This window comes from Lethenteron reissneri, chromosome 30 (genome assembly GCF_015708825.2).
Source record: "Lethenteron reissneri isolate LAM-NWPU_2019-01 chromosome 30, ASM1570882v1, whole genome shotgun sequence".
NCBI classification, from domain to species: domain Eukaryota; kingdom Metazoa; phylum Chordata; class Hyperoartia; order Petromyzontiformes; family Petromyzontidae; genus Lethenteron; species Lethenteron reissneri.
In genome coordinates, this window is record NC_083808.1 from 8,985,181 (window position 1) to 9,008,384 (window position 23,204).

General features: G+C 48.5%; 1 protein-coding gene across 10 annotated transcripts in view; it reads right to left on the reverse strand.

The window, feature by feature from the left end:
• Nucleotides 1–21,150, reverse strand: part of LOC133349502 (anoctamin-6-like) — a 36,595-nt gene extending 15,445 nt beyond the window's left edge. For 2 of the 10 annotated variants that reach the window (XR_009755952.1, XM_061563010.1), the window contains exons 1-13: nucleotides 21,056–21,150; nucleotides 17,628–17,802; nucleotides 14,992–15,117; nucleotides 12,106–12,174; nucleotides 11,069–11,203; nucleotides 10,115–10,321; nucleotides 9,622–9,732; nucleotides 8,859–8,974; nucleotides 7,122–7,256; nucleotides 4,763–4,865; nucleotides 3,345–3,405; nucleotides 1,114–1,253; nucleotides 34–108 (exon numbers count right to left, since the gene is read on the reverse strand). Coding sequence is in view for 9 of the 10 variants with exons in the window: in XM_061563010.1 (XP_061418994.1) it covers nucleotides 34–108; nucleotides 1,114–1,253; nucleotides 3,345–3,405; nucleotides 4,763–4,865; nucleotides 7,122–7,256; nucleotides 8,859–8,974; nucleotides 9,622–9,732; nucleotides 10,115–10,321; nucleotides 11,069–11,203; nucleotides 12,106–12,174; nucleotides 14,992–15,099 (1,260 nt within the window). In the remaining variant the exon portion in view is untranslated. The other 8 variants (XM_061563019.1, XM_061563018.1, XM_061563017.1 and 5 more) reach the window with 8 other exon arrangements.
• Nucleotides 21,151–23,204: the final 2,054 nt, after the last annotated feature.

Sequence of the window (23,204 nt, forward strand, 5' to 3'; positions counted from 1 at the left end):
TGTAAGTGCTTGTTGCTGGATTGGCAGACTCACCCAGAACAACACCATGACTCCGGAGAAGCAGTAGCGCAACCTTAGTGTTCTCCTGGGCACGTGGGGCTCCTCCTCCTGCACTCACCAAAAAATAAAGACAACAATCCCGCGTATAGCTGGTAACAGACTGTCGGGACAAGTGCTGTTAGTGAGCACCTATGAAGGCCGGCACGGCACACGAAGGGGTGAGTGGCCAGCACCACGTCCGGCCGCCTTTGCCTGCCCAGTGGCGATGTTTACGCATTGCACTCGGTACTAAATTGAGGCTGAGTCGACCTAGGGGAGGCCCAGGACCGGTTCAGATAATCGTCAATGGTGTAGACCGTGAGCCAGAATCGAACTGTGGCCGCCGGGTTCGTAGCGCAGCACACTCACCATGACACTTCCATGCACGAGCGCACAGACGGAGACCACAGTTTGAATGCATGAGGCTGACAGAGTAAGCGCTGCTAGTGAGACCCATTAATGTGGGCTAACGAGGCATCCTTCGTCTCCCCAACACTGGTTAAGCATTGCAATGATGCTGGGTGGTCGGGTGGTTCGGAGGTCCGAGCGTTGAGTTGGCAGCACTGAGATTCTGCATTAGACTCCAGGCAGCTGCCTCTAATTGAACAGATTTCTCATGTGTAGTGGGATGATCGATCAGCCTGGTCAGTATTGGAGAAAGAAAAAGAAAATCCTGTAATATTAGATTAGTTTCTGTACTTAAATTGGCCAAATGTCAGCTTTTTAAATAAATAAATTAAAATATTGGTTTCACCATCATGAACATTTCTTCTGAGCAGAGTGGATGGGAATGGATGGGAAAATGCTGCCCCCTATTGTGATCACTTGAAGGGGTCAAAGACGTAATCATTGTTTCTTTGGACCTCTCTCTAACATGGGGTGATGCGCTGCTCTGCGAAAGTTCATCATGGATTCTTTTTTACACGACATGACGGCAAAAGCACAATCGCGATAGAAATTCGGCGAAAACGCCAGCAACTGTTATGAAAGAAAACAGTAAAAGTGACATATCCAACGGCACAACATAGAGGTGTGTGATGAGGTAGTCGTCGTGGGGATGACAGAAAGCGTTACCATGGTGACGATGTTGAGCTTCTTGCTGGTGCAGCGAGCCTCATACTCAGGTCGGATCGGATCGCCCTCCTCCTCCGTCAGGTCCCAGCGGAAAGCGAGCGCCGTCTGGTAGCGCCTCCATATCTCCAGGAACACGGTGGCTGTATCACACGCCACACACGGGGAGGGAAACCTTCAAAAGTAATCCGACTCCCAAACACTCCAGAAGTTACATAATGCAGTCTTTTACATGGTATTTTCACAGTAACTTAAAATGAGTACTTTGTTTTACTTTTATAAATACCTAGAAGATGTGCCATGGGTGTCGTGTCATGTCACGTGATGGAGAATGCATCTTTTGCAGAGCCGTGCCACCTTTTTATTATTATTACACGCTTTCTTTTAACTCACTCTGTTGTTGTTGTCGTTGTCGCTGTTGTATTCTCAAATATTGCAACTCAATTTTAACCCACTTCCCAATGTGGTATCGACTGCAAACTTGGTATACTTGTGTCATACTGATGACAATACTACATTCTATCATAAAAAATAAATATATATATATTTAAACATTCTTTTTATATGTTATGTTTCGGCTTGGGTCTAATTGTCCACGCTCAACTGACGTTGGCTGTAATTGGCCACGCTCCCTTACGTTATGGCAAGCTTCGGGGCCACATCCTGGAGTCGTGGAGTTCTGCCATTACTAGTACATTTCATAAAAGCGTGTTTAAATTTTTTTTAAATATTACTTATTTAGTTAGACAATGGCACAAGGAAGTGACTATCAAAGAGCTACCTCTCAAATCCCTTCAAATGACCTCTGATCCACACGGCAGGGGGCAGCACTATACCAACTGCCTTGTAACCAAAATGTATGTTTGTCGCAGGGCAAATGGATATTTACCCTTTTTAAGCTCAGAATTGGGATTTAGTTTAAGTTCAGAACCAAATATAATGTGCTGAGGGGTTTTCATGAGTCATTTATAATTCAGTTGCGTCCATGTCGTCATTGAAAATGGTTGAATTAGAGGCGGCTGCCTGGATTAGAACCAAGAATCTCAGCGTTGCCAACTCAGCCCTCTGGACTCTGAACCGTCGAGCTATCATGTTGGAGAGGTTCACACGCTTCAAATCCAGTGGCCGCCCTGATTAATACTGCCAGTGTATCTGAATTACAGTGGACGTTGAACATCCCGCAACACCATTTGCATGCGTATGCCATTGTGTGCCGGCATCATGGCCACAGGTTTCCAATATGAAAATTACCGGCAAATTAGTGAATTGGAAAATACAGAGCCATTATCTTCCCCTCCTGCAAACCTAGCAGGACTTTCCTGAATAAGGATCATGATACTCAAAGAGGTGTTCCTTGGTAAACAAGCGTGATACAAAAAGTTGTAAACAATATAAACACTTGAAAAAAAACGCATCTGGAAAATGTTTATGTCGCACAAAAACACTGAAACGTTAACATATCAACGATGGGCACCAAACTCACACATTGTTCAGTTTGGAGGGCATCCCCAATACACTATTGCCTTCTGTCGTAATGGGAGGAGGAAAAAGGTAATAATGCTGCCCTCCTCGTCATAGGTTTATTAATTACACCGTCATAAGACTGACTCGTTGCATGTACCATCAAAGTGACTTTTTAATTTTACTATCCTGGACACATAACTGACGTGATGTGCACCATCAAAGAAACAGGCCATCATATGCACTATGGCCAAGATGCCACAAACCCCTTCACGAATCACCAGGGAACACGACAACTCTGAGCTTTAGACTGAAGTAATTAAATCACCCAGAATATGCTTGATGTCGTTGGATCTAGGATGCTCATTGAGCTTGAGCCCTGGATAGTGCTGGGATTGGGTGACTGCTGTCATAGTCATAGGCATCTGTGGGCTGAGCTCAGTGGGTGGGTAGCAGAGGGCGATGTCGGAAAAAACGTGTTGTTGTACTCGACGATGTGTCCACATCTATGCTCCGCGCTTTCATCAACCTGTGCTGGCCAACGTGAGGTATGGTCAAATAGCCCCCAAGATCAGCTTGTTGTGGGGGCAAGCCTTCATTGGGCAGTGGATTGACAAAAGGGATATGTACATACACATCGTCGTTAAATAGGGGCATTGCTAGACATAGTCGTACGTATGTCAATCACCATCATCATAATTATCATCATCGCAATAACGTTGAAGCTTGTCGTTGTGTCTGGGAAATGCGCGCCAATGTTCAGCATCACTTACCCCAAAGTCCCATGAAGAGTGTGAAGAATACGGTGGCCGGGTTTTCATAAATAGACGAACTCTGCACCGACACGAGCGGAGGTGTTAGTCACAATTAAACCTGGGTACAGTACCAACTGAGCATCTGCATCTGTTCAATATGAACAGCAGCAGCAGCAGCAGCAGCAGCAAAATAACGATGCATTGACCTGATTAAAATATATTCATTGTTAGCGGTATTTTGCAGGTGGGGAATCGATCGTGCACAATTCACGTACGCTTTTCATGGTTCGACTAATGTATAAAATAAAACGGTACAAATGTGACAGGAGAAAGAAGATGCATTGGGTAGTTCCTTGACTGCAGACAAAGATTTCAGACACGTTAAAGTGGTAGTAAATAATTACTTGGTCGTGATATGTTCACCAATTAGGACCCTAATACAGATTAAAATAATTTGTCGACTTGTCTTGATAGTGGAGAAATGCTCACAAAAGACCATAGCATCGGATTCATCCACGCTGGGATGTGATGGTGCATTCACTTTCACATATGTGCCCAAGCATTGGCTTATTCCATTAACAAGCCATAGTTGCTCAAACTAAATACAGTCTCGCTATATGCGCGTGCTCGTGTGTTTAAAACACCCAGTGGTCAACAGTGGCGTCGTGATTAGTGCACTACACTACAAAACCAATATCAGCAGCAATTGCATGACCCGGGTCTTACGCCTCCCCGAAGTAGACTGAGCACCTGGTGCGGTGTGTAAAGAACCAGCACTAGCGCTGGCCACACCACGCATTCGTGCACCGCGCCAGCCTGAATAGGTGCCGACTAACAGCACCTGCCCCAATAGTCTGTAGACAACTATAGGGAGATCTCTGTCTTTTTAACAGCCGCACAAATGGCAGCGTAGTGTTTAGCATCATATGCTTTGATCATGGTTAAACACATTCCTGCGGAGGGAGCTGGTAGGAACGTTGGGTTGCTCGGTCAATGGCCAGGGTCAACGGCGGCGTGGTGTATTCCGCAAATATGCCCGACTGTGAGGGCGGGCACAAGCCGGCGTGAGTAGGTTAAGCGTTGCGTTTTATAAGGGCACCACGGGGTGACCAGCCCCTTCCCACCCAGCCCCTTCCCACCCAGCCCCTTCCCACCCAGCCCCACCCCTCCCACACCCCACCCTCCCCACCCAGCCCCTCCCCACCCAGCCCCTCCCCACCCTCCCCTACCCACCCAGCGCCTCCCTCCCCACCCAGCCCCTCCCTGCACGACGGACACAATAATCCCCTGTGGGCTGGTGTAACCAGGAGGTTCCTACCAGTATGATGCTACAATCTCAGCAACATGCGCTTGCTTTCTGACCGTGATGCACGACACCAATGACCGATACTTATCCTAATCGCAAGGGGACCATCTATGTTGTGTTTGTGTGATACCTGAGCAGAGTCGCAGGTTTCATTTAACCTCCAGAAGGTGCATCGTTTGTCACACTGGGGGCACATGACCAGGATTTCACTGGAGCTGTTGCAGATTTCTTCACTGCGCACACAGACACGCGCAGACGCGTGCACAGACACGCACGCACGCGCCAATGGTCACATTACACTTGGATGAGAAGTACAATGTGGCTCAAGTCAGTGCTTACCATTGTGTTGTGCACCCCCTGCGTTTGGCATTGCCCCACTTGAAACAAGGTTGCAATAAAAGGTGGGTGCCAACTTCTGGCATTAGCCAAAGTAAAACTCACATCCAGGAAAGAGTTGAATTCGTGGTGTGTCATCATTGCGGTGTATTATGTTACAGGAACGGTTACAGCCGTTGTGTCCATCCACAGTTGGATGAGGACCTCCCCAGATGATATGCATTACATGCACACCGATATTGTAGTGCTTTTAAAATGTATATTTGATGTAAGCTAAATGTTCAACTCAACATTGTCCCAACATTACGCTTGTATTTGCTGGGAGGTGCTGTCAAGAGGTGTGCTCATATGCTCGCTCTGCCACCAACAGACACTGGCTACTTGCAACACAAATGTGGCTTCTAATTCGGCCTACAGATTCGGATTTGGTGGATTCTATAAAAGATGCAAATCTGGATTCAGATTCATCCCATTATATTATTTGTACTAAGAGCACCACGGTAGTGAGATGTTATCTCCCTCGCCTAATATGCAGGAGGGCATAAGTTCGATGCCGATCCTGACGTCTGCACATCTGGAGTTTGCATGTTCTCCCCGTGGTCGTGTGGATTTTTCTCCGGGTCCTCTGGGTTTATCGCTCCACATTTAGAATCAACATGCGTTTTGACTATTAGGCTGCTATAAATTTCCACATGATAAGCCACATAGTTCAGCTATTATTTGTGACAAGTTCGCTTCTGAAAATGAACCTTACCTGGTGGTAAAAAATTTGAAAAAGTTTCGTTTAGTTTATTTGGCCATAGTTCACCACTCCGGTCTTTCTCGTATCACATTCCCGCTCATCACTTTATCTCATCACTTTCTCTCTCTCGCGATGCAGTCGTGTAGAGTTCAAGATGCCATTCGCTGACAACCAATATCGCAGATCGCAAGTTTGTGAATAACGAGGGAATACTGTATATTCTCATGTACTACAGGTGTAGTTGTGAAAAGACAAAGGGGCAGCCTTGCAATTGCTCGCTCCCGCTGCTGCTGGTGGAAGGTCCTCCACTCGAGGGAGCTCTAGAGAGTCCCTTCTCTCAGGGTATTTGGCCTGCACTTCTATGCCAGCCAGACATCTTGTAAGCAGTGTGAGTACTAACATATTACCCCACCTACATGCCACCTACCAATGGATTCCATTAATACCGCTCGGCAGATAGAGGTGGCAGGAAAACACGCGGCCATTTTTTTCAACTGCCACGCTGTGAGATCGAACCATTGGTCTCTGGATCGCAATTCCAGTGTGTTCACCGTTACACCACGATAGGATCTCAGGGGAACGTACAGCACGTGCACGTGTATTACACGTCTATATGCATGTGTGTAATAACCTCAGTAGGTCCTCGCTAACACTCATTTTTCAGTCTGCGTTGCCATGCAAGGGATCTGAATCAATGTGCTCTGTATTTGGACACATGCGTGTATGTGTGTGTGCGTGCTTGCATACGTGGAAGAGGATCGTGGTCAGTGGGAGGCAGTCGCCCTCCAGCAACAACGGAGGGCAGAGGAGCGACGCTCACAACAATGAACGGAGCGCCGGGTGGCTAAAATGCAGCGAATTGGCACAGTAGGTGGCACAGCTGGTGCATCAGCCAGTCATCTCAGTTAGTCAACCCATGGCACCTGGGTCTGTCCCGTGACCTCCTGCCAGCGAGCTTTCGACACTTCACATGGCCTCAATTTCCACATAGCCTGTCACAGTCGCCGTGGTGACGTCACCGCCACCTGCTTGGGAATGGCGGGTGTTGTTGTTGTTAAGGCTATACGGGGGATCTTTGTCTTTGTCGGGCATGGGAGCGGTTGCGTAGCGGTTATCTCGCTGTGCTACGAACCCGGCGACCCGGGTTTGACTTCCGCACACGGCCACAAACAACAGTGACGATTATGTGAACCGGTCCTGGGCCTCTCCTAGGTCGACCCAGCCTCAAATTAGTATCTGGTGCGATGTGTAGTAAACATCGCCACTAGGAAGACAAAGACGGCCGGGCGTGGTGCTGGCCACCCACCCCCTCGCATGCCGTGCCGGCCTTCATCGGTGCTCGCTAACAGCGCTTGCCCCAACAGTCTGTTAAGGCTACACGGGGGATCTTTGACTTTGTTGGGGCCAGTGCCTGGTGATGTTATTGTCCTTGTTGAAAGCCCCGACGAAGAAGCAGACGAGGCCGACGACTGCAGCAATGCTCAGCATCTTGGTGTAGAAGCCGAGCCACGCGAAGTACAGTCCCACCTGTTCCCCGAAATACGAGCTGTGCCGACATCACACACACACACCACACACGCGCGCGCACGGCACAAAAATCACCTACCATGCACGGCACCGGTGGCCGTAGCTATCGAATATGCAGGTGGTGCAATTGCACCGAGGGCCTATGGGCAGATCAAGTTCAAGTTCATTTATTAGGTATAGCCCTGTGAGCCATTCGGCTCTTGAATCGGGTACAACCGCAACAAACAAAAAACTAAAACATGAACAAAAAACATCTTAAAGTGAATATGGGACTGAGTGCAAACAGAAAAGAAAGACAGCAAAATATTGCAGAAAAAAACACCGTACACCAACGCTGTGTGCAAAAATCCCAGTGGGATGCAAGTCAAACAACCAACAACAACCACAAGACAACTTAGATTAAGGCCACCAGTCTAACTCTGTACTACAACAAACAAACATGGCTAAAACAATACACTTTTCGAAATCACCAAAATAAAGCCATGAAACCAATGAAACAGTGATCATAGGAACTGACGGAATTTTCACAATAAATGGCATAAACAACAAGATGGGGCTGTGGCAAGAGGGGACGATGTGGGCAAGGTCTCGTCTGGAACTGCATCCCCCCAGCCATCCTCGCTGTCAACTCCCTGCTCACTGTTCTCGTCCAGGCTTGAGACAATTCCTTTTTTTTCCTTTGCCCTGAACGGACTTTCTCTTTTTCCTCGATAGAATAAATAATGTTTATGCACGGCGTCTTGAAATACTGTTGCATTCATATGCTACACAAGTGTTGCCATCATATCTACTGCTCTATTTAAGGAACGAAACAGGATTTATCCACAAATATGGCTGTCGCTTGATGAAGCTAGTTTTAATTGCTGGCGAAACGTCGTACTCAGATTGTAAATGTTGTGACTTGGCTCTCCAACACACCGGCGTGCTGTACTAGTACACTACACACTACACTACTATACACTACACTATACACTAGTGCTGTACTAGTGACGAATTGGCACGTTCTGTTTACGTGACAACCCTTACTAGTTGGCTGTGTCGGGTGGTGGCGGGTTTAACATTTAGATATTTACGCGATCTCACCCAAAAACCCGTATTATAAACCAAACTGTATTGTAATCTCCAAGCTTCACACTTTAAATCCTACTCAACAATACCATTTGAATTCAACTAAAGTTGGATTCGACTAAATGTAACTGTTAAAAAAGAGTAAGTGGACCTGGGCTGGGGTCGTCAAACCTTTGACCAAAATAGTTAGAGAGCTGCATTACATGCAGAGCTCCTTGTACACATACACAGCCGGTTTCCAGCAGATTACTTAAATAAGCAAAATAGATGGAATAAACTGCGTCTATTTAGTTTCCCCCCGCCCCCCATAGTTATTCTTTCGCAATGCAGTTTTACTGTTGTACATTTCGTTGTCACATTCCAAAGTGACCCATTCCCGGCAATATGGAATTAATTGTCTTTACGTTAAATCATATTTAAGATTTAGGTTTTTTCATTTTTAAACGCCTGCCCAAAAACCGAGTTTACTATTATTGTTCTTATCAAGAGTCCATGACCGACGGCCAAGGCTTAGGAAGGCCTTCATCCGGCAGTGAATTGGGCATGACCTTACCGCACAAGGTCAAGAGGCTGCTCCTTGAAAGAGCGCCCGGCTCTCGCCCACTCACGCCACAGCGTCTTCCGGTCGCTCCGCTTCTCCGATCTCTCGGGCCGGTGCTCGTACTCGCCCTGCCACGGGGGGAACGCAATCATCAATCAGACACTGCTTGCACACAAACCGCTTCCCCCCTTCGCCATCCCGAAACCTTGCCGTGGTGTAAGGGGTCGCACTCTGGACTTGCAATCCAGATGTTGCCGGTTCGATTTCCCGGCGCAGCCGTAGAAATGGGCACACCGCAGTTAAGTCTGCGGTGAGATTTAGACTTTGTAGTAGTGTCCTGGACAAGAGTGCGGAACGCTACTGCCACGGTGGCAAGATGTTAACGACCTTGCCTGGTATACAGGAGGACGTGGGTTCGATCCCGACACTGACGCCTGTATATTTGGAGTCTGCGTGTCTCTCTCCCTGTGGCCGTGTGGATTTTTGTCCGGCTCCTCCGGTTTTCCCCTCTGCATTTAGAATCAACGTCACGCGTTTAGAGTATTTGGCTGCGATAAATTGCCGCGTGATGATAAGCCACTTCGTTGAGCTATAATTTCTGGCCGGGTCACTTCTGAAAAGAGCTATGTAGCTCAGTGGGCCTTACCTGGTAAAATTAAAATAATTTAGTTTAGTAGTATAGGTGTCACACATGGGGCCTCCCGTGTGGGTGTCCATGTGCCCTCCACCACATTCCTCCCCTCCACCCCCCTCACCCCCCCCCCACTCAACCTACATCGTGCAGTGGGTAAGCAGCCGTGTAGCAGCCATTGGAGATCATCCGGTTGAGGTTGAAAGTCGTTTCACTGTCCTGTGACACGTGGCAATAAAGCAGCATGTGGTGGACCTGCAAGAGCATGTATCACACACAACACACACACAACACACACATGTAACACATCACACGCATGGTTGGGTGAGCTACGGTTGACTGACTTAACTGTGCAAACGCGACCCCCACCCGCCTCTCCAACTGCCACCAGCCCAGAAATTCGGTCTTGAACCGACCCCTTAAACCAGGGGTCGGCAACCTACGGCTCCGGAGCCGTATGCGGCTCTTTACGGGCTGCTTCTTGACGATGAGTACGTATGTACTCAGATGCATTGCGGCTCTTGAAATACTGATTTTTTTTACCGAATTGGAAAGAAATGGCTCTTCTTGTTATTTTGGTTGCCGACCCCTGCCTTAAACCAACCCCTAATCCAAGGCAATCTCGAAGCAGACGTACGATCTGGCTGCGTACGGCCGGCGGGATGAGGGCGTCGCGATCGGTGATGGGATAGACGTCCTGCTGCGATCGCCGGAAGGGCGCCGTGAAGTAGTCGGGCTGCTCCGGCACGGCTCCCGGCTTCAGGCGGAAGAGCTTGCCCAGGCAACCGAGCGGCCCGCAATCCGAACGCGAGACCTGGCCGAGGTCGCTCTCCCCGAGTGGCACCTGTTTGATTTATTTGAACGGGTGAAACACATTGCCACGAGCACGTGAAATTATACTGCGTCTTTGCTACATTTCATCATCATAAAGCAACATCATCAGCCATGATCAGTCATCTGATGGATGAAGATATCCCACAAGTTATCATCCCTCACCGTTCCTACCATGCAACAATCCATCTGGCAAATGACAATTTCTCTGCCTATCCCACCCACTAATTACAAGGCCCCAACCATTGTCCATATGATGAGCACCTGCACACGAGCCACTCTCATCTCTACATTGAACATCCTCTTGGGCACATTCCCTTCTTTGGCTGCCACTCTATCGTTGGTCTCGATCAGCAACCATCATCATCATCACTTCTCATGACATGTTCTGCTCAAGCCCACTTATCTTAACAGTAAATATGTTTCTAACATGAATCTTTTTTTCATCATGTATGTTTTTCTAATCTGTCTGTATATTTCTGTTTCTCTTTTAAAATTCGTAAATTATTATTGTCAAAATCATGATCAATATGGTCATCATGAAAAGATTATCACAATCATAATCACCATTATCACAATCATTACAATCGTCGCCATCATCACAATCATTATCACCATCATCACAGTCATCAGCAATTATCACAACATTCCATCACAATGATCATCATCATCATCACAATGATCAACACAATCATAATCACCCATCATCACCATCACCACCAGCGTCATCTTTACAATGACCGTCAAGTGAGCCCCTTGCCTGGACGTGCAGGATCTCAGCGTAGGTGCTGAGAGGTTCCCACGGCGCGTGCACCTTCACGAAGGCGGTGCGTCCGCTCACCGACTCCTGGTCAACGTCACCGAGTTCGGTTTCCTTCTTTTTTGTTGGTGGGGACTCAAGGGGACAACAACCGCCGTCTCCTTTGCCAGAGTGGCCATGATCGCACCACCATCATCTTATTCGCAACCTCCGACCCACCACTCCCTCACCAGTCCCCCACACCCCCCACTCCCCATGCACCCACATACGAACCCCTTTATATTGAGAATCACGGTGTCTATGTTATTTCGCGGACACGGAACTGGCAAACCACGGACTGGTTCTTAGATATCCCCCCCAACCCGCCTCTGTTCATTCACCAGTTTAAAAAAATGGCTAAGGGGCCGTCCATAAATGACGCCACGCGATTTTGGACGATTTTTGACCCCCCCCCCCCCCCTTTCGTCACACGGCGTCACAAAAAGTCAGACCCTCTCTCAAATATGACGTCACAAAGCTCTGCCCCCCCCCCCCAAAATAAAACATACTTCAAATCGCTTTAAACTATTGTCGTTGTAGTGCGTATTTAATGTGGCGCTGCACTCTGATGTTGTAGGAGAAAACATTTATTAAAAAGTCTATTTAATTCAGTAAAACGTGTTGTCTATATTTATTTAAAGTTGCGCATTTTGATGTGACGTCACATTTATCAACCCCCCTCCCCTCGTCACACATCGTCACAAATGTCTGACCCCCCCCCCCCCCAGGTGCATGACGTCATTTATGGATGGCCCCTAAACCACTGTTAATCGGCGTATTTTGTGTGGCGGTGTAAAGTGTAGTTATTCCCATCTCTTCAGAGACATCTGACGAGCATGGAAGAGGAGGCTGAATGCCCTCCAGAGGGGGTTCCCAAGCGCTCACTTCTAGCGGAGCACTTTCTGCCAGCAGTGACGTGATCAAGAAATCACACTCCTCCCACCTTCATCTCGTTACACTGTGTGATCCACAGCTGGAGAGACACGCAGACAACTTACCTCCTTGGGCTCAATCTCGAGCTCCAGCCCCATCTTCAGCAGCCTTGCCTGATACTCGGACCTCTTCGTCTGCCAAACAAAATCGAGCACAGATGTAATTTTGCTCTCATTTCACGTTCCTTTCGGGTTCAAGAGGTGAAGTAACTTCACCAGAGCCTTACACAGATATGCCCTGGAAGGTAGCGTCACTGAACGTCAGTATGCCTTCTTAATAATTACTTGAAGTTGAAATATCTTGAACTTTATGCTTTTTTAACAATTAAATAATTTACATAACCCTTTGTCAATCAATTTCCGGATGGTGGTCTCCCAATGCTGCATTGGTTATCGGGGTTATCCCAGCATATTTCAGCACGCTTGTCAGGGCGGATTGGTTAAGTAGGGGACCCAGGACTGTTTTGGACATAGCTCACTCCTGGTTAGCCCTGACCAGGAATCAATCTCAGGTCGCAAGCTTCATCGCACAGTGCGCTAAGCAGTGTGCCACCGTACTGCTGTTAGACCAATTCACACAAAAAAATGTTAAATCATATCTCAGAAGCTAAACACGATAGAACATGATTAATTATTGGATACGTGGCCACCAGGGGGCTTGCTCAACATTGCCGAATTGAGGGTGCGCCAGGTGGCCCAGGAGATGTCAGTGTTGAATGCCACGAATCGCATGAAGTGGTGAGTTTCCTTGCACACAAACCCAAATACAATCCTGATTAAATGCTATTTGCCAAGCATCTGAATGCAGAGCCCTCTATTCTAAGAATAGTTTTCCACATGCCAGTTTGCAATGTAGCTTAACATCGAAATTAAACACACTGCAGGTTATGTGGGTATGAGTGTGTGCAATGTGGAGGTGATCCATTCATGGTGGAGTTGAGGGATGGAGTTTGAGATGTAAAGATCATTGGTTGTTGTTGTTGGACATCGCGGTGAGCCGTGTGGTTCAGCTTCATTTATTGGGGGTCAGGAACAGGGTGTGGAAGTGCGACTTGAGTTGAACCAAGAAGATGAATCCCTGCAGTCACGAAAGCTTTAAATCGAAATTGAGTTGTGGAGTCGAGGGTACGGTGTGTAGCGTGGAAGTATGCAGTTGATGATAGAATTGTATAAGGGGCCGTCCATAAATGACGTCACGCGATTTTTGATGATTTTTGACCCCCCCCCCTTCGTCACACGGCGTCACAAAAAGTCAGACACCCCCCCCCCTAAAATATGACGTCACAAAGCTCTGCCCCCCCCCCAAATATATATATAAAACATGCTTCAAATAGCTTTAAACTATTGTCATTGTAGTGCGTATTTAATGTGGCGCTGCACTCTGATGTTGTAGAAGAAAACATGTATTAAAAAGTCTATTTAATTAAGTAGAACGTGTTGTCTATATTTATTTAAAGTTCTGCATTTTGATGTGACGTCACATTTCTCAAACTCCCCCCCCCCCTCGTCACACATCGTCACACATGTCTGACCCCCCCCCCTCCCCAGGTGCGTGACGTCATTTATGGACGGCCCCTAATGGATGTACACTGTGGAGATTAAAAGTTATATATGAAGGTGGAAAGGTGGTTCAGAGGTCAGAGCGCTTAGCTGGCATGAGTGAGATCCTGGGTTTTAATCCAGGTATGTGATTAAATGTTATTCTCTCTTTTCGATAACAGTTTAAGTAAGTTTACGGTATCAGCTCAGTCAACAATTCACGCGCAACAACAAAGTGGAGAACCAGCTTATATTAAAGTTGTTTCTCCACTTAATCTCCATATATATCAAAGGCAAAGTTGTGAATATGTGTGTCTGTTCAAAATGTTTAGCGTACTTCCCGACATGCAACAAACTGCAAATTTGCCATTTGGGTACTTTCCAGACTGTACACCATGAAAAAATGATAAAAATACACTTTTTTGGGGGGGGGGGAGCTCAATAATGCATAAATATTTTGCACGGCAAGTGAGCTGTGACGTCACATGTCACGTGACCTGCGCACGTGGAAGCGTAACGCATTGTCGTGTAGTGGTGAGCGCGCTGCGCTACGAACCCGGCGACCCGAGTTCGATTCCCGCTTACGGCCACCACCACCACCACTGGTGACGATTATTTGAACCGGTCCTGGGCATCCCCAAGGTTGACTCAGCCTCAAACCAGTAACTGCTGTGGTGTGTGAACATCGCCACTGGGGAGACAAAGGCGGCCGGGCGTGGTGGATCCAAGTCCCGGGTAATACAGCTAGTCTTAAATAAATTCAAACAAAAGACTGCCAGCTATGGAAATGTATTCATGTATCAGTTTCACTGGCATGCGACAAGTGCTGCCCTCTACCGTATGGACCACCAGGAGCCATTCTCAAACACTACGGGATGCAGCCATCGCGTGGCAAAGATATCTGGATGGACAGTTTGTCTCGGGACGTGCCGACAATAGCGCAATTGGGATACAATTTAGGGAAGAGATAGCTACAATTATACGTATAGATATATAACAGTTAAAGTGTCAGGGACCGGGTTTGTGGGATGCAAGTTACGAATTATATGTTGGTGTCAAGCGATAGTGCAGCGGTCAGCACGCTACGCTATAAACCTGGCAACCCAAGTTGGATTCCCACTCACGGTCACCAGCACCAGTGACGATTATCTAAACCGGTCCTGGGCCTCACCTAGGTCGACTCAGCCTCATACGATTACCTGGCGTGATGTCTACCACAAGGGAGACAAAGGCGGCAGTGCATGGTGCTGGCCACCGACCCCCTCGTGTGCCGTACCGACCTTCATAGGTGCTGGATAACAGCACTTTCCCGAACATTCTGTGATGCTATAACGGGAGATCTGTGTCTTTGCTGTGGTAGTGATAGGAGCAGGCAGATGGAGGTTTCATTTTTTTAAAGTGCTTCATTCTTACCCGATCCTTCACGGTGTTCGTAGCATGAAGTTCATCATCGTAAGCGAGAATGAAGTCGATCCTCCGCGATCCATCTCGAAAGTAGACGGTGTCTTTTTGGGGAGGCATATCCGGACCCTTATATAACTGCACGCGCTAGCACACACAAGCCCACAGGCCATGAATGAACATGAGAGAAATGTTACAATTCATATTTATTCATAAGCTCGCAGTACATGGATCGGTACAAGATTATTTTTTGTTATTTTTATACTGTACTTCATTATTATTATTATTACACGTTTACATGGGAAAACCTCACTGAGCCTTAAGATTATTTTTCAAGAGGGTCCTGCTAAGTTTTGCAGTAGGGAACAATGTTGCTATCTGTAATCCCAATTTAGTATTTAACAGGCAATATATTTTGTACTCTTTGCTTTTTTCAGAAAAAATTACTGTAACAGTGACGGTTCCACCTGAAGACGGAGGCTTGTGTTGCCTCCGAAACGTCGTGATTTAATTTATTTTTTTCCTTTTTTAACCTACGTGACTTTACCGAAAAAACCCAAAGAGTATGGATCCTTGCAGTCACGAAAGCTTCAAATCTAGAATATATTTTGTGTTTAGTTTGTTGTCCTTCCCTCGCACCTACGATTAGCAAGGTTGGCTATGTACGGTGCGAAAGAAGTTCAACATACATACGTGGGGATGTTTGGGCAATGCATGTTACATTGTGTTTGTTTAGCCGTGGGTGGAAACTGAAGAACCCGGAGAAAACCCCATGTGGAACAAGGGTGGTACATACAAACTCCACACAGAAAGGCACCCGAGTCGGGAATCGAACTCAGGTGCTTCTTCACGTGAGCCACGAGTATTACCACTGGGCCACCCACACACCCACCCACCCACCCACACACCCACCCACACACCCACCCACACACACACCCACCCACCCACTCACACACCCACCCACCCACCCACACACCCACACACCCACCCACACACACACCCACCCACCCACTCACACACCCACCCACACACACACCCACACACACACCCACACACACACCCACCCACCCAACCACACACCCAACCACACACCCACCCACACACCCACCCACACATGATCCCCGCATCCACAAGAGGCCGGTGAATTCACAATGCTACAAACAGAATCGATTCTTCAAATGAAATCGTGACTCTAAATTGTGGCCATTCATCAATTCGTGTCGGGCTTTTGCGAATTTAGTTTTCGTAACTTTGTAATTGTTTCAGCATTTGCTTACCGTTAGGGTTGTATGTTTTCCATACAGTACATGAATGTTTGACTTTGTTTAATTTACTGTACTGTACTTCCAGTGCGAATGAAGATAACTTCACATGTTTTCAACAGCACTTCACTCGACGTAAACGCGTGCCATGAGTCTTCTAAAACGATTGCAGCTTTACAACATGCGGTGCGATCATCACAGATGCCGTCAGTTACACAAGACAGAAATACATATTTGAAATAAACTATAAATACCGTACACTATTCTGAATTACGTGGTGATGCTGCGTTAGCAGTAGGGTGCTCAAAGTGGAGTGAAGCACAATCCGTATGTAAAGAGGCCGTGAGTCACTGGTGAGTAACCGTTTGTCACTCATTTCGGGTAGGGTACGGGTAGGGAACGGGTACCCGTACAGCGACCCTGGTGCGGCCGGGTACGGGTAAGGAATAAAAACCCGTTTGCAACCTCTGGTGTGAAAGGTGGAGTGGGCAGCAGCGGGAGCTGTCAGTTGGGGCAATTTATGGAGTTGGAAAGTTGATAGAAAAAGAGATGAATGTTGATATGAAAAGAGGTGAAATAGCAGTGGGAATTCACTTAAGCCTGCAGAGGAAATGGAGGTTGTGAGAGCTCCATAGGAAGTTGTAGGATAAATAAGTATAGGAGTGTAAGCTAAAAAGTTACCGATCATTACAATTGTGAAGTGATATATTTTATTCAATTGTGTTACCCATTCTGGGTACAACATATACACGACTTGCCAGCGTCTTCTGTTTATATCTAGCAACATTTAGGCGACGTTACTCAAGCACGGTGAACGAAACACTCAACACATTCGTAAATAAAACCGTCCTTAAAAAATGAAATACTAAGGCAGTGGCATTGACGAATGTTGAGTCGTTTTTGGTTTTGTGGTTGTGAAAATAATGATGCCATACAATTGCCATGGCCATCGCACTTCCGATCAGTACGGCTGGCTCCGTGCAGTGCAAAGTAAGTTCAACATACATACACACAACTTACTGTACTCTTTGTAAAGTGGTAATTTAATGACACGATGAACATGACATCCCGACCACGTTTGCAGGCAGCCTTGGATACCCGCGGGTACTGAAGAATCGCTATGGAATCAATTTCATCGATGCGTCATCACAACAGCGATGCACTTCCCCGGTGATGCATCATTGTATTGTCACAATTCGGTGGTCACAATTCTACACCAATAATTGATCAACTCTTCGCTTGTTTTTGGACAACGTCTCAAGATGCGGCCGCAACACGACGCTGTATAAACCCACGTAATGATTGCACGTACGTTGAACTTTTTTCCCACCGTACGTAGCCAACAACCGTCCTAATCAGAGGCGCGTGCGGGGAGGTGCATCGTACCTGTGTGTTGAAATCGATTGAGATAACGGCGGGTCTTGTGGAAACTCCACAAGTCGCCTGCTCCTCCTTCTCATTCACTCTCCTGCTTCCTCATTCTGCACGCCCACGATGGTCGGTCTGGATGATGCGGGATCTGCGCAGGCGATGTGAGTGAGGGCAGAGGGAGTAGGTGGGTCTGGAAAGGGGGTTTGGCAGGCACAGGAACGAGGTACGGTAAAGCACGCACGTGGTCAGAAGAATGGGAATGTTCATACTGGATGAATCCGATGAGCTATGAAGCTCTTTTAGGGGCAGGCCAGAACGTTACGATAACAAGCAATACAAAAACACGACACAGACACACATAGTATAAACTCATCTGCTGCGCGTGGTACTGAAGCTTCCTACCGTTGGTTGAAAGCGTCATTGTATTAGCTCTGTCCGTACCCTTGGCACTATACAGCTCTCGTAAACATTATTCAGAATGAAAGAACCTCTGATCTAACGTTTAGTTTACCTTATTTAACGCCGGACAAACACGTCAAAGTGTTGACAAACATTTTCAGACACACGCCATAGGCAAAGCAGACTATTTTAATTACACAAAAAGACGGGTTGACAGCTATACCCATCGGCTGCCATACAGCTGATGAATTATTAAATCTATTTCATAAGACAGGCACATGTTGGGAAGCGTTACGTAAACCATGCATATGCATGATTTCTCTAAACTTGTTTTTCGTCTCAATACAGTGCTGTATGCTTGAGTGTCTTTGACTAAATTACACTGATCTCGAAAGCCACGTGTGATTGAGAGCCAGGTTGCTGCGGGGCCGTAAAACTGGGGAGACAAAGGCGGCCAGGCACGACATGCCACGCGTGGTGGTGGTACACAGTAAGTTGTGGGCAGAAGTAGGAAGAGCAGCAGCAGCCTATTTCAGGATCTGTATTTATACCGGAGGAATCCGATTGAGCAATAAAGCCCTTTCTCACAGATGTCCAGTAAGGGCGGATCAGAAAGTTACCACAGACAATCATACGAGAGGCACGCCACGCTTATATGCTCCCACGTCTGTGGCTTCTCGTCTCTCACCGATCAGCGTGGTGAAGAATGGTCAAGTAACTCGCGCGGTCATATTCTTAGGTGTTTTCGGTAAAGTCACGTAGGTAAAACATTAAAATTAATAACAGTAAAATAAAATAAAAATCACGACGTTTCGGAGGCAACACAAGTCTCCGTCATCAGGTGGGACCGTCACAGCCATGACGGAGACTTGTGTTGCCTCCGAAACGTCGTGATTTTTATTTTATTTTACTTTTATTAATTTTAATGTTTCACCTACGTGACTTTACCGAAAACACCTAAGAATATGAATCCTTGCAGTCACGAAAGCTTCAAATCTAGAATTCGCGCGGTCATATTCGATTTGATCGTGAATCGGATGATCGAGTGCTGAGTGGATGCTACTTGTTCACGAAACCGGAGCCTTAGGAGGACGTTCGTGATATCTGCTGTAGGCGTTGTAAGACGCGGCTGTGTGGCCCATTGGAATCAACATCGCCGTGGCAGGGTTCTGAGTCAGCGGGTTTGGGGCCGTCCATAAATGACGTCACGCGATTTTGTACGATTTTTTACCCCCCCCCCCCTTCGTCACACGACGTCACAAAAACTTAGACACCCCCCCCTGAAATATGACGTCACAAAGCTTTGCCCCCCCCCCCCCCCCAAAATATAAAAAACATGCATCAAATCGCTTTAAACTATTGTAATTGTAGTGCGTATTTAATGTGGCGCTGCACTCTGTAGGAGAAAACATTTATTACAAAGTATATTTAATTAAGTGGAACGTGTTGTCTATATTTATTTAAAGTTTCGTATTTTGATGTGACGTCACATTTCTCACCCCCCCCCCCCTCGTCACACACCGTCACCAATGTCTGACCCCCCCCCCCGCCTCCCCAGGTGCGTGACGTCATTTATGGACGGCCCCTTTATAGCTAAGGACTGGTTTGAATTTGATGATACGAAGTAATTTTATTTCGGGAAAATCTTACAGAGTCTCTAAAAGACAGGGTATCCGCAGGGTCCAGTACTATGAGGGTTTGGCCAATTTCAAAATTTCATTATTGTTTCCCACCGATAGAGCGTGGTCGTTTTGAGGGAGTGCTCTTACCCAACAACATCTGGTAAACCACTAACGGTAAACCACTAACGGTACACCTACTAACGGTAAACCACTAACGGTTTAGCAGGCCTGATGACTGCCGATGAGACCCGGCAAGTTGAAACCAGCTCATGAGGCACATATATCAGTTGGACTAAAATGTAACGTCTTCTTGGTTCTTTCGGTAAAGTCACGTAGAATGGAAATAATAAAATCATAAAAATAAAACATAATAAAATCATTCTCACGACGTTTCGGCCACAACGCAAGCAGCCGTCCTGAGGTCTGTCAAGAAACGTCGTGAGAATAATTTTATTATGTTTTATTTTTATTATTTTATTATTTCCATTCTACGTGACTTTACCAAAAGAACCAAGATGAATCCCTGCAGTCACGAAAGCTTTAAATCGAAAAAAAAGATGATGATGTTGATGATGTAGATGATGATGTTGAAGATGATGTTAATGATGATGATGATGTAGATGATGATGATGTTGATGATGTTGATGATGATGTTGATGATGTTGATGATGATGTTGATGATGTTGATGATGATGATGTGAATGACTCTGTCTTTCCGACAGACCTGTTCTTCACCTGAGGACGGCTGCTTGCGTTGTGGCCGAAACGTCGTGAGAATTATTTTAGTATGTTTTATTTTATTTATTTTATTATTTCCATTCTATGTGACTTTACCGAAAGAACCAAGAAGATGAATCCCTGCAGTCACGAAAGCTTTAAATCGAAATTTTAAATGTAACGTTGAGGTGGTGATACTGACCCTCCCATCCTGGACATCTGTGCGAAAGGGCTTCAGAGACTATGTAGATGATTGTCCTGCTATGAATGTCCAAATGATGATGAGCTGTGGGGGTCGCTAGCCCCCGAGATCCCTCCCGCCTGCATCCCCTATTCGTTTACGTTACCCCACCTCCCTATTACCCGCTACGGTTTCGCCGGCATTCGAACGCGACACCCCTACCATTTACAGCCTCGCGCCGCGCTCCCACGCTGCGAGCATACGTGCGCACATCATCGTCAATCAAACGCCGTGCTCGCAGTATAGCCCTGTGCGGCACGTTACCAATGCGCATCCGTATTATACCCGTAGTGAACGTGCGCGCATACACGCATACAGCTCCACACGCGATACGCACTCTTGCGCCGCTCTGCGCAGCGCTCGCCGCCTGCTGGCCGCTTACGTTATGAGCGCGCACCTGGGGGACGCCGATTACGCACGCACGCCCACACACACGCCGCTCCGCGCACTCCAACTCAACTCACGTTATACTCGCGCGCCTGTATCACACACGGAGTGAACACACGTGACACCCACTCTCGCACCGCTCTGCGCCGCGCTCCCCCGAGGCGAGCCGCAGCACCACAGAATCACTGCGTACCCACGCGCAACCCGCGCGCTCAGCTCCGCGCAGCGCTCACTCACGTGGCGAACCACTGTGCACACAGCGCACCCACACGCTCACACTGCACGACAAGATCACGCGAGACCACGCTTCGCTATTAATGATTTATTACCTGATAACTAATGTTGAATTAGTGAGTCGACGAGGCTGGCCTATTCCACTAAACCGGCACCTATTCCCTATTTATCGGCTATGATTCTAATTCACCTTCTTACTCACTGTTAAGTGTCCACGGCGGTCCGCTGATCCTTGTGTTAACCGCGTGCCTCGGTGCGTCGCACGGACGTCCGGGTCGCTGGCTCGAGCTGCGTCTGGTCGCCTGGCGCTGGAGTAAGAGAGCGATTTCCCCTCTGCGCTCCTCTATTTATCCTCCCTACCTCCAAAGGGGATGCTGCGCTGAACAATGGGCTCGTGCACCCCAAGCCCGCGCACGGCAGTCCCCAGGCGCTGTTGATATGCTAATCAGTGTGCTGCGTGCAAGGCGTAAATCCTAATTAATCCCTTACCCTCCCTAACAATGGGGCCTGCGCGCTCAAGCGCAATTATCCCAACCCTCCATGACTATGCGCAACAGCCCCTGTGACCCCGCTATTCATGCTGTCTCGTGCCTCCCGTGCTTGCCCCGTCGACTCGTGGGGGTGTGTGTGGGGGGAAATGCGCCTCAACCGCGGTGGCCGAATGCCCCACGCCGCGACCACACCATATTAAGGCCGGCAGCAGCGCCGCGGTACCACGTAGCACGGGGGAGGTCATCCAATTCCCTGATCGCCGGAAACCGTGAGAATTAATCCCGATAAGGGTCTCTCGGATAAAAACCGGTCGATCAGGTAACCTTCCCTTCCAGCTCTATGGGGGGGGGGGGGATGCGTGCGGGTGTGTGCTTATGTGGGGCGGGTGATGGGGGGCAGTGCGGTGGGGGAAGCCGGGCGGCTCCCTGGCTCGGCAGAGCGGCCCCGTCGCTGTGGCACCACATAGCCCCCCGGGGTGCCAGTCCCCGTCCCGGGTTGACTTGAGCACCTCGCCTGCGTTGCCCCCACGAGGTATCGCCGCGGGGTCCGCGGGATTCGCCCGGCCCTTGTGGCTGGCCTCGGGGGTGGCGGCTCCGTCTCCTGGGGCTCCGGCGGTGGTCTCCTCCTCCATTCCAACGGCTCCCCTCGGCCCCTGGCACCTGCGGGCTGGGGAACAAACTCAGAGGCGGTGGGGTTTAAGGGTCGCCGTCCTCGTCGCCCCCGGCCCCGCCCGGGGCCCCTCGGAGCCCTGGGCTCCGTGGGGCCCATATACTGCGCGAGGCCCCCGGGCACGGGGGATGCGGGTACTCCGGGATTTCGGGGCCTTCGGGTGACGGGGTTCTCTCTCGCCGGGGCCGCTTTCCACGGTTTTAAGCGGCGGACATTGACCACCGTCTCTCGACCCCTCTCCCCGCCATCAATTAGTACCGTCCAGGGGGAGATCTGTCGCACCACGGTCCAGGGTCCCCGCCAGTAGGTCGTCAGTTTCCCCACCTGCCCGGCCCCGACGCGAGGGGTGTGTAGCCACACCTTAGCACCTGTCAGGAATAAGGGGGGTTCCATGCGGGGTCGGGTGCCCTGTTCCTGCCGCCGATGCGCGGCTTCCCCTTGCGGGTATGCTCGGCCTCGGGCTTCTCGTAGGGTCTCCAACAGGTGTTCCACGGGGCGGCTTCCCTCCTCCGGCTGGGGGGAAGGGACGCCGAATAGCAGATCTGCGGGTAAACGAGACTCACGGCCGAACATCATTAAAAACGGGGTTTGTCCCGTCGACGTGTGTACGGTGGTGGCGTAGGCGAAAAGGGCGTAGGGGAGGTGTTCATCCCAATCCCGTTGATTTGCGGCCGCCATACGTTTGAGTTTCCCCGATAAGGTCTGATTCATGCGCTCCACCATCCCGTTCGCCTGGGGGTGGTACGCTGTGGTTCGGTCCTTCTGGATTCCGAACTCTCGGCACAGTGCCTGGAACAACTCGGCCTCGAACTCGCTACCCTGGTCGGTGAG